General features: G+C 42.6%; 1 protein-coding gene across 1 annotated transcript; it reads left to right on the top strand.

Annotated features, from left to right (window-relative positions):
* Positions 1-5,064: 5,064 nt before the first annotated feature.
* Positions 5,065-6,276, top strand: LOC119367104 (two-component response regulator ORR42-like). Its single transcript, XM_037632718.1, has 3 exons — positions 5,065-5,132; positions 5,683-5,904; positions 6,014-6,276. The coding sequence occupies exons 2-3, from the start codon at positions 5,689-5,691 to the stop codon at positions 6,200-6,202; spliced, it is 405 nt and encodes a 134-aa protein (XP_037488615.1). The 5' UTR covers positions 5,065-5,132; positions 5,683-5,688; the 3' UTR covers positions 6,203-6,276.
* Positions 6,277-18,718: the final 12,442 nt, after the last annotated feature.

Here is an 18,718-nt window from a genome sequence, read left to right as displayed (position 1 = left end):
TGTTTTGATGAATCTATGGATTGTATCGGGGGGGTATAAGCCATGGTAAAGTTGGAATACAGCAGGTATAATGCAATAGTAAAATATGAATGGGTTTGCAATAGTACTTAGAGTAGTGATTTGCTTTATTAAACTAACCGATCTCACAAAGGTTTTGTTAATTTTTGTGTGATTGAAGTTTTCAAGTTTTGTGTGATATCACCATAGATGAAGGAATAAGGAGTGCAAAGAGCCTAAGCTTGGGGATGCCCATGGCACCCCAAGTTAATATTCAAGAGAACCAAGAAACTAAGCTTGGGGCATCCCCTCTTTCTTCTAACGACCATTGGTGATTTTACTTGGAGCTATATTTTTAATCATCACATATCATGAGTTTTGCTTGAAGCGTCTTGTATTATATGAGTCTTTGCTTGTTTTGCCTTTTAGTTTGTGTCATCTATCCTTGCTGGACGCACCTATTTGAGAGAGCCAAAATTATGCTATCATTTTTTAGAATTGCTCTTTATGCTTCACTTAAATTTTTTGAGCTATGGAATCACTCTAGTGCTTCACTTATATCTTTTTGAGAATGGAGTGCTTTAATATTTTTGAAGAAATGCTCTCATGCTTCACTTAGATTTATTCGAGAGTTGTAATTTTTTTGAATAAATTCTCTCATGCTTCACTTATATTATTTTGAGAGACGAAAAACTTTATGGTCATATTCTTCACTTAAATTTGTTTGAGCTTATCAAAAGCAATTGCAACATATGAAATTAGTCCCAAAGTGATAGATATTCAAGAGGAATATAATAAAAACTTTCATGAAGATCATTGGACAAAAAAAACTTGATTCTTTGTAATAGTTTTGAGATATGATGATAGTAGTATCTGAGTCTTGTTGGTCAGTAATTAGGCTTTAGTAAGAATATTTGTGTTAAGGTTTGTGATTCCCTATGCAAGCACGAAAGTCAATAGTTATGCAATGAAATTATATCCTACTTGTGATGCATTATTCGGTGTTAGTTATGCTCAATGTTCGCTTATGTGAATTTTCGTTTCTTGGTTGGATGTTTATCAATCTATTTGCTAGACTTTCCTTGTAATAAGTGGGAATACTATTTGTGCATCCAAAATCCTTAAAACCAGTGTTGCCATATGAGTCCACCATACCTACCTATATGCGGTACTTCTGTGTCGTTCTAAGTAAATTTGTATGTGACAACTCTAATTTTCAAAATGAATTTCCTTTTTGTGTGCATGTACTGCTCATGAACCAGCAGGGGGTGGCCAATATTTTCCATGCTAGATGTGTTATTCTCAAGATGAGTGTTTATTCACTTGTTATTGCACGAGAGTACGATGGTAATAGGGATGCCTAGTCCCGACATGAAAAAATACTTTATGTTGTCAAATAAGAAATTCCTTGGAAAGTGTTGGTATGGAAAGTACCCGTGGATACAACTAGGCATGGATTGTCAAAGAATGGTGGAAAAAGGAATAAACTTTATTTTATGTTTGGGGACCGCCTATGGTATATCTAGCATGGAAAGTGTTGGGAATTACTCAGTCGTTTTCATTGGTAGGAAAAGTATGCCTCTCAAAAAAAATTATATCTCAATTTTTGCTTTGAGCTCTGCCACCTCTACAAATATATGCTTCCCTCTGCGAAGGGCCTTTCTATTTACTTTATGCAATTTAAATTTTTATTTGAGTCTCCATCTTCTCTTATAAAGCACCAACTAGGGAGCACTATGATCATACTTCACCATTGGATGTAGCTCATATGCGAGTGTGTTTCGTGAATGGATCAATGATTGAGCTTGATGGGCTAGGGATAACTTTCTTTAGTGTTGGTATTTTGAAAAACATTGTTGCTTGTTGATATGCTTGAGTATTGAAATCTTCATGTCGAAACTAGACTATTGCTTTGAACCATCTAAAAGTCCGAATGTCCATGCTACAAAAGAAAAGAATATGTGATGAGCATGTTAGGCAACATTCCACATCAAAAATTCTGTTTATATCATTTACCTACTCAAGGACGAGCATGAATTAAGCTTGGAGATGCTGATAATTTTTGATTGTTCCATGATGTTATATTATCATTCTTGGATGTCAAGCATTTTATAGCAACTTTATATCATTTTTTGGGACTACCCTATTGACATAGCGCCCAGTGTGAGTTGCTGTTTTTGCTTGTTTTTTCCTTGCATAATATCCATATCAAACGGAGTCCAAACGCAATGAAACTTTTTGGAGATTATTTTTGGACCAGAAGACACCTTAGGGATCAAGAAAGCACCTGGGGGAGGCCCATGGGGACCACATCCCACTAGGGCGCACCCAGGGGGTTGTGGGCCCCATAGGGGTCTCCTCCATCGCTTCTTTGCCCAGTAAATTCCCAAATATTCTAGAAACCCTAGGGGAGTTGATGAACACAATTCCAACCATCGCAAGTTCCAGAACCATGAGATCCAATCTAACACCAACACGGAGGGCTTCATCATCCTCATTTGTGCCTCTTCGATGATGCGTGAGTTGTCCATGATACACCTAAGCGTTCATAGGTAGTAGCTAGATGTCTTCCTCTCTCTCTCTGTCTCTCTTTTGATTCTCAATACAATGGTCTCTTGGAGATCTATTTGATTTAACTCTTTTTGCAGTTTGTTTGTTGGGATCCGATGAAGTTTGAGTTTATGATCAGATCTATATCCATGAATATTATTTGAGTCTTCTTTGATCTCTTATATGCATGATTATTTATAGCCTTGTATTTCTTCTTCGAATCTTTGGATTAGTTAGGCCAACTAGATCGATTTTTCTTGCCATGGGAAGAGGTGCTTTGTGATGGGTTCGATCATGTGGTGTTCTTTCCCAGTGAGAGAAGGGACAACAAGGCACGCATGTATCGTTGCTATTAAGGATACAAAGATGGGGGCTATTCCTACATAAATAGATCTCGTCTACATCATGTCATCGTTCTTATTGCATTACTCTGTTTCTCCATGAACTTAATACACTAAATGCATGTCGGATAGTGGTCGATGTGTGGAGTAATAGTTGTAGATGCAGGCAGGAGTCGGTCTACTAATCTTGGATGTGATGCCTATATATTTATCATTGGCTTGGATATCGTCATAATTATTTGATATTCTATCAATTGCCCAACACTAATTTGCCACCATGTGCTATTTCTCGAGAGAAGCCACTAGTGAAACCTACGGCCCTTGGGTCTATCCTTTATCATATTTGCTTTCAGATCTATTATTTGCCACTTTTATTTTCAGATCTATTATACCAAAAACCCAAAAATACATTTCTGCACTTTTTTATTACTTATTTTATTTCACATTTTAATAAGACCTATTTATCCAATCTACCACAAATTTATCTATCTTTTTACCGTGGAGGGATGGACAAACCCTCTTACACATCGTGTTGCAAGTATTTGTTCATTATGTGCAGGTACAGTTTACATAGTTTTGCTTGGTGCTCCTACTAGATTGATACCTTGGTTTCACAACTGAGGGAAATACCTACTGTAGCTATCTTGCATCATCCCTTCATCTTTGGGAAAATATTGACATAGTTTCAAGCGACATCAGGGCCTTAGGGGGCCCACTACCCACCAGAGTGTGCCAGGGGGTGGCGCGCCCTGGTGCTTTGTGGGTAGAAGGGGGGCCCCCTCTAGTGGTTCTTTGCTCCAGTATTTTCCTTTTCTTCCAAAAAATCATCAAAAAGTTTCGTCCAATTCTGATAACTTTTATTTCTGCAGAAAAACAAGACCATGGTAGTTCTGCTGAAAAGAATGTCAGTCCGGGTTAGTTCCATTCAAATTATACCAAAACCATATAAATTTGTTGTAAACATGGGATGAATACTTCATAAATTATAGATCTGTTGGAAACATATCAGTCAACCGTGTCTTTGTCGGTGAACCATCACCGGGATAGATCTGAGCGGCTAAAGGTGGATTCAGTAACTGCATGCGACACGGAGGCATGGCCATGGTTGTGCGAACCGTTACCCGGTCAATAAATGGCAAGGCCCAGTCGCAGGCGGCCGGATTCGCCAAACCTGGCAGCTGCGTGCGCCCAATCCCACGACCGCAGATATAGCGTTTGGCCGCCGGTGCCGGAGCAAGAGAGGCACAAATCTGACCGTCGTGTTGTGGTTGGATGGGCTAGACTGTGAGGTAGCGAGTCAGCGAGGTGGCCGAGAAACTGGCGGTGGCGGCTATGGCGGAGGTGAGGGTGAGGGGGAGGGGAGGAAGAGAAGAAAAAAGGATGACCGTGTCCCCGACGGGTAGGCCATGGGAGGACAAGGGCACGTGTCATGCTCATCTGCCCGTGTCCTTTTCATTGCAAACATGGCCCAAATTTGGACCGGCAGTTGTCGAAAGCGGAAATAAAATGGACATTTGCACATTTGCTCCCCGTGTTGGGCCGTGTTTTGTGTCTGGTTAGCCCCAAGCGAATGCGTCTGGACTATTTGGGGTCGTGCATTGGAGTTGGTCTTAGATGGCCAAGTACTTTGTAGGGCAACAAGCCTGCCCGGGCTTCAACTTCTACACGTCACATGGGTGCTCAAATATTTCCAATCTTTCGTTCAGTATTTCAGACATTATTATTTCAATGCTATGACTTGGCCTTTTACAATGAAGTGCATGTGGTGACATTGTCAATCTCAACATCTATTGACTCAAAATCACATAGTTGCTTCCAGTGGTAGGTATATGTGTGCGCCTTCATAGGGGTGAGTATATTAGCCAACATTCAAAATTTGGAAATATAACACATACAACTTCTAGTAACTTGAGGACATATAGTTTAATACATGACCTTAGATATGCAACATTAAGTTGCATATAAACATCAATAGAGAATATTTATTTGGGGACATGACTCATTAATAACAAAATATTTGCGACCAATATTGATTTCCCCATTTATACGTGGGCAAAGATCCGTGTGGATTTTCTACGCGTCTGAAGGCGGTGGAGATAAATTGTCCATTGGCCACACTTACCATTTCCCATCTATAAATACCTTGCCATACGAGGCATACCAGCACCCAACCACCAGACTATCTAGTGGGAAGAGTAGGAAGATCCCCAATCTCCTCCAACACCATCTGGCTCTAACCTTCAGGTACATGTTCCATTATTTGTTTTTCCTGCCTTGTTTTATCATTAGGCTTCTACTGCTTCTAGTTTTATCATCAGCCTTCTGGTGCTTTTAGTGTCCATGCTTTACATCCATGAGAATGTTAGAGGTTGATCTATAACAGTATAGGGTGGAAGTATCCATTTTAATTTGATCTGTTAATCAATATCGTCATCGCTGTTGTTTTTAGCACCCATCTATATGCATTTATATATAATTGTTCGCATGTTCATTGTTTCTTTTCCATGTTGACCTTATCTAGGCACTTCGGTTTTTTTAGTCCTGCATATCATATAAAAGGAATGAACATGGGAAACTTTGCATGCATAGCACAGTCGATCGTTCTCTGTCATTGTTTCATTTCAAATAGACAATTTTGTTTTATTGTGTTATGAAATGTTTAAACTATGAGTTTAGTAATATATCAAGATTTTTCTAGTTGATTCTTTTCAAGAATAACAATGTGCTCACAAGTACTAATATGGCATGCGTCGATCAAGAATAAAATATATTCATGTGTTTGTAACTTGTTTAGGTGATCATGGAGCTCAAGGCCAAAGGATCCACCTTTATCAAGGCACTACTTGTAGAGGACATTAAAGTTTGTAGGTTGGTCCTCTCAACAGTTCTCCTCAGACTTCATTGTGAGCTTACTCTAGCCATGAACGGGAAGGAAGCTGTTGATTTGTTCCTTGAGGGGGAAAAGTTTGACATTGTTTTGTTTGATAAGAATATGCCCATCATGACTGGTCCAGAGGTACTTAATTTGATATCATTGTATATGCAAGTATTTTGCATGTATATATATAAATATAATCCTCTTATTTAGAAAAAATAAACAATATAATATTTATATTGCTCGACAGGCAATTATGAAGATTCGTGATATGGGGGAAACTGATGTGAAGATGGTTGGGGTTTCTGCCGATGATCATGCCATGGAGGCGTTCATGAGTGCTGGTGCTGATTTATTTGTGCCCAAACCAATGAGGATGGAGGCTCTCAGCCCTATCATTCAGGAGGTCATCAACAAGAAGGAGAATGGCATGGTCTAGTGCAATTCATCTTTCTTAAGTGATGGAGCCAATAATAATGTATAACTTTTTGATATATGTTTGCTTTAGTCTCCGTTGTTGTGTTGCTTGTTCAAATGTATCATTTGATTTCGAGAATTTTATGTCAATGGCAAGACATAATTATCCCTAATAATAAGGTACCTATGATATATTGGATCAATATAATCTATAGGTCTTTCTATTTTTGGCCAAGGCTTCTCACTAACTCAGGTTTCATGTTCTGAGTCATGTACCCTTTTGAGAGGAATTTTTTTTGACTATCAATATTCTGTAACTGTTATATGGTTTGGATTACCAGTTAATTGTCACTGTATTGTACCTAATTAATGATCGCTATTATTAATCCATCATTGATCCTTTATATAAAACTATTGGCAAACACCCCTATATCTTTGTCTTGTCCATGTAAGTAAAATTAACTTGCCATGCACCCATCCATCTGCTCGAGAAAGGTTTCACAACTAGTGCATCTAAGGGTTGCAGCAAGGTTCAAAGACACTTTATTCAAAATCCTAGCATTTATGGCATTACCACATTTCTTTCCCGACCGTTCTCCTCTTGCAACATCAGCAAGCACAAACTTGACATTAGGCCTCCCTGGTGTCGATGAGTTATACATTTAGAATCTTACAATCTACTATGATGTTTTTGAAGGAAGTATAGAGGAGCGTTGTGTCATCTCCTACTTCGAATGACTGAGTTCGACACGCCAAACATCCAATTGTGTTCACGTAGAAGAAAGAGGGCACGTGTGAGCTGCATAAACGAATTGATCAAAAAAAGGAGAGAAGCTTGCTTCGGAAATGGAGAAGTAAAGTTAGTTTAGGGATGTGGCACCCCGGCTCAGAGCAACCGGTTTACCTTGCATTGCCATCCCAGAGATCAAGTCTTCTGGCAACACACAACATCTTGGTACAGAAAAGCAACCTCTTTATTGACATAAGCGAGAACATAAGTTCGATATTACAACAAGAAGCAAGGCCAAGCGGCACACACGGTGCGGCTGGATAATATGTACATTATTTAATGAACATAAGAGGGGCCTCGGTCACGACAGAATGACTACGCGGCAGCGGAAGAACAACGAAGCGGAACTCCATAACACAGGGACACCGATGTGGACACGGCCTAGACGTGGGTAGCACTTCGATATGGTACAACTTTCCTGAAAGCTGGCATGACATGCCAGGATAGTAAATTGAATGTACTTTCAAGCTCACAACAAATAAAGCATAATGACAAACAATAACATGATGATTAAGCGGGTTAAATACAAGAACTACTCATGATGCTCATTAAGTGAATATGCACATCATCATGGTTACCATCATGGTTACCTCGTAACCTCAAAACACATCATCATCACGGTGATCACCTCCGGATCACAACGGAAACCATCACTATGGTTCCAACAACTTATCCATCATAACCAGTGCCACAAGTTTACTTAGTGTGCATGTTAACTTATTTATGTTGATCCACGATGTGACCTACTACGAACTATGTCCTTGACCTAGGACGCGGCTATCGATAGATTAAACACACATTCTGCAGAGGTTAGTACACTGTACCCACACCATAGAATCCATGGACTCGCACTCCCATTCAGGTGGACCAACGGCATTCCGACAGAACCAATCCATTGCCATGACACTCTCCCGGCCACTCCGACCAACTCCCCATTGGGCTAAGTCATGGGTGACCCCGATGCCACCCCGGACATCCAACGGCCACCGTCGTGGCAAAATATAAACGGTCCAAAATGGGGACAAGGTACCATAACAACAACGAGCACGCAAGGTTAAGCCTGCCTACCGGGCTAGGGTAGTGCACGCTCATAACCTTCCGCCGTTGGAGGCAACGACCAGAGCCATGACAACGAACCGAATAAGGGCCTTCCCATAAAGGCAAATGTGGTTGCACTAGGAAGCTCAATTCAGTGGCACCATGACTCGATCAACATTATGTTCAAGTTAGATTATTCATCATGTTCAACTTGAAATAAAGATACTCGAGCCATAGTGTGCCATGAAAAAGCATCTATATGAACATGCAAGCATATCATCATGATACCGGAAAGCAACTACTCATGCTCTATGATCATATCAAGACTACTGTATTAACTTAACCAAGCTAAACCACTTAACATGCTATTGGACATGAAGTAATCATAGAAAGAACTTGATTCTACCAAATGGTAATAATATTCACCATAAAGAAATAATATCGATAAATATTCTACTCAAGATCATGCTAAAAGTAACTCAAATATTACATACTAGATCACGCACTCATAAGCTAGTGAAAAACTAGACAAGCACACCAAGAACATGCAACTAGCATTATTGTGACTAACCAAATATTTAAATGCATGAAAATAAGTCATATTCAAGTTGGAAATCATGATTATTGAAATGGCATTCTGCAAATATTCGTGATGGCTTGCCTTAGCATAGTGGAGGTTCACACTCCTCCTGGATCTCCTCAAGGCAAGTTCCTCCTTCTGAAAACATTTAAAAATGACAAAAGAAAATATCACATAACACATTTAAATACCATAGAAAATATTTACAGCAGGAAAAAATCTCATCTTTTGCATGCTGAAAGAGAAGAGCAAGACAAAATTAGTGCAAAAGAATCAACTCATTTGGACTTATCGAATAGGAGTTATAGCTGGTCAAAGCTGATTCGAAATATTTGAATTAAACTAAATATGAGGAAAAAGCAGAGCGGCTGATGTCGAAGACGTATTCCAGGGAATACGCCTCCACTCATACCGCTTCGGGCGCGCGCTGTGAGGCTGACAGCGGGCTCGCCTGGTCAGGTGAGAGAGTGGGAGAGAGAGAAGAAAGAGAGGAGGCGTTTGTCGCCGGTGCGTACACCGGCGAGGAGAGCTTGGCGCACAAGGTCAGGACAAACCTGCACGTACCCGATACGTGACGAGAGGTGGTCAGAAGAGGTCGGCATGGTCGTCTCCAGCGGTTGCAGCAGGCGGAGCTTGTGGGAAAAGAAGACGTCGGCGATGGGAGGCAGTTCCAGGGGCTCCAGAGGCGTCAGCTCGAACTAGTGAACCACCAGGAACACACCGGAGAAGACGGTGGAGCTCGAGAGGCGGTGAAGTGGGAGGGAGCAGAAGACTTGGATCACCGGCGAGCAGCAGAGGGGAATGGCAGCCAGAGGCTCGCTTGGCCTGGTCACATCTAGCTGTGGAGGTGTGGATGTTAGATGAGTGCGGTTTCGTGCTCGGAGAGGGGCGGGACAAGCTGTATTTAAAGGCGGAGGGGAGGAGAGGTCTCGGGCTTGCCGGAGGGCTTTGGAAGCGGCGCTCGATGACGCCTGGCGCTAGTGAGAGAGGGGGAAAGCTCCATGGCACCGTGCGGTAGGATGGGGAAACCTCTAACACGTGCACGAGCAAAACAGAGGCATTGGCGTGACGTAGAGCGTGCCGACTGCATGGCAGGGGCCATGTCCTCGCGCGGTCACCGTGTGAACTCTGGCGTCACGCGGCCTGAGCTGTTCAAATTGTGTTGATGTGGTTCATGTAGTGAGGGTCTAGGGATGTGGATGGCACACTGCTAGGCCGACCAGGATAAACATGAGAGGGGGAGCAAGTTTCTAGACAGAAACTTGTGAGAAATTTTTGGATAGGTTCTAGAAAGAGTTTAGTGTTGATCTTTGGAGGTAAGGTTTACTTAGGAAGGTAATGGAGCTCAAGAAAAATCAGCTTCATTTGGATCAAGGAAAAATACACTTTCTTTATAAAGTGCATTTTGAGGACAGAATGCAAATGAGGCTGTAGAGAAAAAATACTCCACACACTCATGAGATATTTTTGCATGGAGTGATGAGGCATGATGCAAAGGAGTTGTGGTAATTTTCATAGATTTTTCTGAGAAAGAAAAAGAGGGGTTGCTTTGGGATAGAAGTGAAAATAAGTCCTTTTTAGAATGAAAATGAATATTTTCCTTTGAATGAAAATTCCCAAGCTATGTTATGACATAATAGAGGTCAAGAGAGGATGTGGGAGGTGAATGGAGCCACTTGGGTGAAAGTCAAAATAATTCCTAAGTGCTAAGTCCAAATAAATTCATTCAAAAACTCATTTTCAAATAAAATGGCAAATAAACCCAAGAGAATAAATGGTGGCAAAAACCAGGGTGTCACAAACCTCCCCCACTTAGGATGAATCTCGTCCTCGAGATTCGGTTGCTCGGAAAAACAACTCCGGATAGGAAGCTCTCAAAAAGTCTTCTCTTTCCCATGAAGCCTCATCCTCGGTATGGTGTTCCCGCTATACCTTATAGAACTTAATTGTCTTGCTGCGGGTGAGTCTTTCCATTTCATCCAATATCCTAAAAGTTTCTCCTCATAAGTCAAATCCTTAGCCAGCTCTATCTCTGTCATATCAGTCCTTTTCTCAGGTGGTGATATACTCCTTCTCAACTATGAGACATGAAACACATTGTGCACTTCCGACAATTCCAGTGGAAGTTCCAATTGATAAGCCATTGTACCAACTCTGTACATAACTGGGAATTGGCCAATGAACCTGGGTTCTAGCTTTCCTCGAGTCTGAAATCCCTTCACTCCTTTCATAGGCGCGACTCGGAGGTAAACTTATTCTTCGGGCTCAAAGCTGACTTGTCAGTGCTTTGGAGTCATAATAGCTCTTCTGCCGAGACTTGGCCACTTGAAGTCTGTCTCAAATTTCTCTGACTTGCTTCTCAGCCTCCATCATAAGATCAGTTCCGAAGATGCGGCTATCTCCTGTTTGAGACTAGTTTAGTGGAGTGCGGCACTTACGGCCATACAATTCTTCATATGGTGACATCTTGAGGCTGGTCTGTAAACTTTTGTTGTATGATAACGCCGCATATGGTAGACTATCTTCCCACTTGGGTCATTCGGCTAGGGCACATGCTCAGAGCATGTCTTTGAGTATTTGATTTACTCACTCGGTCTGCCCGTCAGTCTGAGGGTGATAACATGTGATGTCCTTCAATGTTGTCCCCAAAGCTTGATGGAGTCATGACCAGAATGTCGAGGTAAAAAGAGAACCTCGGTCGGAAGTGATGGTTCAGGGAACTCCATGAAGACTAACAATTCTGGAGACATATAGTTGCGCGAGTTGATCTGCTCGATAAGTGGTCTGGATAGGAAAGAAATGGGCTACCTTTGTCAGAATGTCCACCACAACCCATACAGCATCATTTCCTCGATGAGTCTTGGGAAGTCCGGTGATGAAGTCCATGCATACATCATCCCACTTTCATTGCAGAACGGGGAAGGGTTGGAGTAGCCCAGCGGGTTTCTGATGTTCCGCCTTTACCTTGTTGCATATATCACAGCAGGCGACAAAATATGCAACGTCCTTCTTCATTCCATCCCATGAGAATATCTGTAGAAGGTCTTCGTACATCTTAGTATCTCCTGGATGAATCGAGTATGATGATTCATGTGCTTCTGCCAATATCTTCTTTCTCAAGTCATCTTGGTCAAGTATGCAGATGCGTGCTCGAAACCGTAGGGTACCTTTCTCATCAATCATGAAATCCTGGGTCTTACCAGCTCGCATACGCTTGATATGGTGTTGCAGGACTGTGTCTTCTGCATGAGCCTTGCGGGTTTCTTCTTCGAGAGTGGGAGTGACTTCCAGCATATTGGCGCAGTCAGTCCCAACAATAGTCAGGTTGGGCTGAGCGATCTCTTCTTGCAGCTCGGGCGGCAAGGACTCCATTAATGCGTTCAAGTTGGCTGATACGTCCATTTTGCATCATGCTTCTATATGGATATTTATTGCATTATGGGCTGTTATTACATGATATATCACAATACTTATGCCTATTCTCTCTTATTTTACAAGATTTACATGAAGAGGGAGAATGTCGGCAGCTGGGATTCTGGGCTGGAAAAGGAGCAAATATTAGAGACCTATTCTACACAGCTCCAAAAGTCCTGAAACTCCACGAAAGTCATTTTTGGAATTAATAAAAAATGCTGGCGAAAGAATCAACGTCAGGGGGCCCACACCCTGTCCACGAGGGTGGGGGCGCCCCCTCCCCTAGGGCGCGCCCCCCTACATTGTGGGATCCCTGGCAGCCCTCCGTTGGCCATCTTCTGCTATATGAAGTCTTTTACCCTGGAAAAAATCATAAGCAAGCTTACGGGAGGAGACTTCGCCGCCACGAGGCAGAACCTTGGCGGAACCAATCTAGGGCTTCGGCGGAGCTGTTCTGCCGGGGAAACATCCCTCTGGGAGGGGGAAATCATCATAATCGTCATCTTCAATGATCCTCTCATTGGGAGGGGGTCAATCTCCATCAACATCTTCACCAGCACCATCTCCTCTCAAACCCTAGTTCATCTCTTGTATCCAATCTTTGTACCAAAACCTCAGATTGGTACCTGTGGGTTGCTAGTAGTGTTGATTACTCCTTGTAGTTCATGCTAGTTGGTTTATTTGGTGGAAGATTATATGTTCAGATCCTTAATGCATATTAATACCCCTCTGATTATGAACATGAATATGACTTCTGAGTAGTTACGTTTGTTCCTGAGGACATGGGAGAAGTCTTGCTATAAGTAGTCATGTGAATTTGGTATTCATTTGATATTTTGAAGAGATGTATGTTGTCTTTCCTCTAGTGGTGTTATGTGAACGTCGACTACATGACACTTCACCATTGTTTGGGCCTGAAAGGAAGGCATTGGGAAGTAATAAGTAGATGATGGGTTGCTAGAGTGACAGAAGCTTAAACCCTAGTTTATGAGTTGCTTCGTAAGGGGCTGATTTGGCTCCATATTTTTCATGCTATGGTTAGGTTTACCTTAATACTTCTTTTGTAGTTGTGGATGCTTGCAATAGGGGTTAATCATAAGTGGGATGCTTATCCAAGAAAGGGCATTACCAAAGCACCTGTCCACCCACATACCAAAATTATCAAAGTAACGAACGCGAATCATATGAGCGTGATGAAAACTAGCTTGACGATAATTCCCATGTGTCCTCGGGAGCGCTTTTCTCATATAAGAACTTTTCTAGGCTTGTCCTTTGCTACAAAAAGGATTGGGCCACGTTGCTGCACCTTATTTACTTTCATCGCTTGTTACCCGTTACAAATTACCTTATCACAAAACTATCTGTTACCGATAATTTCAGTGCTTGCAGAGAATACCTTACTGAAAACTACTTGCCATTTCCTTCTGCTCCTCATTGGGTTCCACACTCTTACTTATCGAAAGGACTACGATAGATCCCCTACACTTGTGGGTCATCATTGGTGAGTTTGCGGCTGAGAGCATCGCAACCACGTTAGCTTTGCCAGGATGGTAGTTGATTCTGAGGTCATAATCCTTGACCAATTCCAGCCATCTTCGTTGTCGGAGATTTAAATCTGGTTGAGTGAATATGTACTTGAGACTCTTATGGTCGGTGAATATTTGGCATCTCTTCCCAATGAGATGATGCCTCCAAATCTTCAAAGCATGCACAACCACAGCCAATTCCAAGTCGTGTGTTGGGTAGTTCCCTTCGTGGGGCCGTAGCTGTCGAGATGCATAAGTTACAACCTTACCGTCTTGCATGAGTACAGATCCAATACCTCTCCTGGATGCGTCGCAGTATACGTCAAAGCTTCGGTAGATGTCGGGAAGTGTCAACACAAGTGCTGAGGTCAGTCGAGTCTTCAACTCATTGAAACTCTTATCGCAATCTTTGGACCATATAAATTTCTGGTCCTGCTTGAGTAGCTCTGTCATAGGCTTGGTAATCTTAGATAAGCCTTCAATGAACCGACAGTAGTATCCCGCGAGTAAAAGAAAACTCCTGATTTCTATCACTGTCATGGGTGCTAGCCACTCAAGCACATCTTTGACCTTGCTTGGATCCACATATGTGCCTTATGCTGAGAGAACGTGCCCCAAGAATCTAACTTGGTTGAATCAAAACTCACATTTGCTGAACTTGGCATACAACTGGTGGTCATGGAGCCTTTGCAATACTGCCCTGAGATGTTGCTTGTGCTCCTCTTTGGCTTTTGAATATATGAGAATGCCATCAATGAAGACCACCACGAACTTATCCAAGAAGTCCATGAATACTTTGTTCATCATGTGCATGAATATTGCAGGTGCATTGGTGAGGCAAACGACATGACTGTGTATTCATAAAGACCGTATTGAGTGGTGAACGCGGTCTTAGGAATATCCTCCTTCTTGATTTTGAGCTGATGATACCTGGTCCTTAAGTCAATCTTGTAGAATATTTGAGCTCCACTCAGTTGATCGAATAAATCATCAATTCACGGGAGCGAGTATTTGTTCTTGATAGTGACATCATTCAGTTGGCTATAGTCGACACACATTCATAGACTACCATCTTTCTTGTCCATAAAGATTGCGGGCGATCCCCAAGGTGAACAACTAGGGCGAATGTATCCTTTCTGGAGCATCTCATCAAGTTGCTTCTTTAGCTCCACTAACTTGGATGAAGGCATCTGGTAATACTTCTTGTAAATCTATGTTGTTCCGGGCACAAGATCGATTGCAAATTCCAATTCACGATCTAGTGGCATTCCTGGCAATTCCTCAGGAAACACATCTGAAAAATCACTAACCACGGAATCAAATCAAGATCTACCGCTATTGCTGAGAATACCATTTCCTTCTTTGGCATGGTGCGGCGAGCAAAGAACTGTATGTCTTGTCCTTCCGGATTGATCAGTGAGACTTCCCTTGTTGCACAATTTATGCAGAGTTGGTGCTTTGTTAACCAGTCCATTCCCAAAATCACATCCAACTTGGTAGAATCAATGGCTACCAAGGTGGCGGGGAATATAACTCCACGAATATCAACCTTCAAGCCACAGCATACCAGATTTGTCTTGAGTAGGGGACCCGGTGATTGAACAATCATATATTTCTCAAGAAGCAAGCAAGAAACCTTGTTTTGGGTAACAAAACTTCGTGAAATAAAAGAGTGGGAAGCCTCAGAGTCAAATAAAATTGTTGCAAGTATGTTATTAGCAAGAGACATACCAATGACCACTTCGGGGTTTTCTTGGGCTTCTTCGGTGGAGAGATAGTGGACTTGCCCTTGGATGAGCTTATGGTTGGGGTAGGGTCCCATGTGGTTGACTTGAGGCTTGAACGGGGCACTTGACTTGATATTCTTGGGACACTGCCTTGCATAGTGTCCAGTTTTCCCATAGGAGAAGCATGCGTTGTTCCGCTGACAATCTTCATGAACTGGGCTAGTCAGAATGTTCTTGACTTGAGTCTGAGTCTTGTTGGCATTCTACTGCCAGTTGGGCTTGAACTCAAACTGAGGCTGCTGCCAAGTACGAGCCTTCTAAACTATGTGCACGTCCTTGTTAGGCTCAAACTTGCGCTTGCGGTCATCATAGGTTGGCTTATTGTCATGGACTAACTTGTGCTCCCTTTCTACAATAAGGGATTTGTTCACCAGAGTCTGGAAATCTGGGAAGTCGAGCATACTGAGGGTGCATCGGAGGTGTTGGTGAGTCCTCCAAGGAATATGTCGATCTTCCTTTCTTCGGTGGCCACATCATGAAAAAAAAATGGGCCAAGTGATTTAACTTATTTAGCTACTAAGTGACTGATGTATTGCCTTGCCTGAGAGATAGAAACTCATGTTGCTTGACCTTCATGATGCCGGTGGGAATGTCATACTTGCGGAATTTATTCTTAAACTTATCCCAGGTGATCTCATCCTCAGCTAGCCACATAGCCTTAGTATTGTCCCACCATACTACTGCGGCTCCTTCAATATAGTGAGTTGCAAAAGGAACCTTGTCACCTTCTTCAGTGCGAGCGATCTCTAGCTTCTTTTCAATAGTCCTCAGCCAATCATCTGCTTCCATGGGGTCAACTACTTGATTGGGATCTTGGTGGCTTAGTTCGCTGAAAATCTGATAACTTGGAGTGATTGCCATACTGATTGCCATTCTGTCCCACAAGAGCATGCACACTTTTCAACAGTTCAAGCAAATTGTTGTTTCTTCTTTCTTCGGACATGCGCATAATCTGCTCGGCAGTTGGTGGATGCGGAGGCGGTGGTGGTGGTGAAGTGGTTGATAGCATTTTGGGGACTGTCCTACTTGTCTTGCTGAGCGATGCATAGGTACATCCTCACCACCATGGCTGCTGCTACCACATCGAGTCATCCTATTTTGTTTTCCCAATACGGAGCATCGAGATGAGCAACATCCATAAATAGTGGAAGAAAGTAAGCGACAAATCCGAAAGAATGTGATTAAAAACCAAATCAAAATAAAAGGAAGTCCCAATATAATTATACATTGACTCGTACATGAAACGAAACATCATGACAAGTACGATGACACTCAAGCATCATGACAACCTCAGCTACTCTCTGAAAACTAAGGCTCCTCTACCGCAGAAGGGTCCTCCTCAGGCTCTGCCTTGGATCCAGAACTAATGGTGTTAACTGAGACCTCTGGATTAAAGGAAACACTACGACGCTGCCTCGAGGACTCTCCCTCAGGGGCCGATGTCGGGTGAAGCATAGGAGCAGCAGGGGTAGAGAGAAGCAGGGTCAACTCGGCAGGAGACTCATGAGTAGTCACTGTCGAGGTGCCTGAGTTACTCGGAGGAGTAACCGAAGTAGTAGGATGAATAGAAACTAGGGAGACAAACAGGGTAAACCCGATAGTAGGTGGAGTGAAAACAGATCGAGCGGCAACAAGAGTTGTACGAGTATAAGTGAACTCCCGGGCCAACTCAAAAAAGCAGACGATAACTGGCAGTGATATAACAAGAAAGGTGAATGGAAGTATGGTTGCACGCCGGATCAATAGGAGGGAAACGGATACGCCCATTCTCGAACATAGATGGGTAGAAATAGAAACCTGGGTGGGTCTACATCCGGATCTCATTGTTGCACAAGTCTACAAGAGCCTCGAACGCGACGAACTGGACTGCCTGAGATGGTGTAGAAGCAAAACCACCCTTAGAAGGGTGAGTGTAAGAGCCGGTCGGAAAACTGTGATGTAAAGTGACCTCCGCGTAGTACTTGTACACTAAGTCTGCCAGACGCTCCCTGTACACCTGGTACACTAGATCATCACCTTATATGTAGAGTCGATGCCACACGTTCTGAAGCAGATGTGGAGAGGTGTAGGGTGCTGGCTCAGACTGGTACGGGTATGACACTGGAGCCATCTACACTCACAACCATTAGTCGGTTAGCAGCAAAATAAACCAAATGCATGCAATGCAGCAAATAGACACTAATGGCACTCGAGGCTAGCTATCTACCGTTCAACTAACGCGTCGGCTGTCTAGCGTGTCCTATAGTCAGCGCGGCTCTGATACCAAGCATTGTGGCACCCCGGCTTAGAGAAACCGGTTTACCTTGCATTGCCGGCCCAGAGATCTAGTCTTTTGGCAACACACAACAACTTGGTATAGAAAAACAACCGCTTTATAGACATAAGAGAGAACATAGGTTTGATATTACAATAAGTAGCGCAGCCAAGCGGCACACACGGTGCAGCTAGACAATACGTACATTATTTAATGAACATAAGGGGCCTCGGTCACGATGGAATGACTACGCGGCAGCGGAAGAACAACGAAGCGGAACTCCATAGCACAGGGACACTGATGTGGACGCGGCCTAGACACGGATAGCACTCCAATCCGGTACAACTTTCCTGAAAGCTAGCATGAAACGCCAGGTCAATACATTGAATGTACTTGCAAGCTCACAACAAATAAAGCATAATGGCAAACAAGAACATGACGATTAAGTAGCTACTGAATCTGCTTGCTTGGTTATGGCAGACATACATGTCTTACAAATTCGTTATTCTTGTTTGAAGCTAAGCTAGGATACTGCAGTTCCAGCAAAAAACAGGGGAGCCGCTCTTTTTGTTCTTCACTAATAAATTCTTGTTTGAATGCATATCCTGGGGGTGGTGAAGCTGGGAGCCTTTCCTCCCCATAAAAATACTTTGCTCTTCATTATGATCGTGCAAAAGCTGATTAACAGATTAGGCACAAACATTATGTGTTAAGAGGGCCCTGCAGTTATATTTTGGCTACCTTTTGCTCCTTCATTTTTGTGTGTTTGAAATTCAATATAACTGACATGCTTTACTTCTTCCACGTGTAGTGATTGCTAAAAATGATAGGTATCAGATCCACCGCCAAGAATGATGCATAGCTTAACTGCTGTCGTAGTCGATTTCTAGCAGGGAATACCTTTCTAGACTCCAACCTTCATAGTTCTCGTTGATTCATCTTGCTACCAACTGAGTAGCTTTTTTGCATACTTCTATCAATAGCTCAATGCCACCAATTTTTTTGTTGTTCTTCTTTGTTATACTGCATCTGTTATACATCATACAGTGCCGAGCTCAGCATACACCAACCATTGTACAAACATATCATGATTGATAGGAAATTTTTGAACCTACAGTATGTCACCTTGTTTTCTAGATGGGCAATAGA

Source organism: Triticum dicoccoides, chromosome 2B (genome assembly GCF_002162155.2).
Source record: "Triticum dicoccoides isolate Atlit2015 ecotype Zavitan chromosome 2B, WEW_v2.0, whole genome shotgun sequence".
Taxonomy (NCBI): Eukaryota; Viridiplantae; Streptophyta; class Magnoliopsida; order Poales; family Poaceae; genus Triticum; species Triticum dicoccoides.
This window is presented reverse-complemented; position numbering and strand designations above follow the sequence as displayed.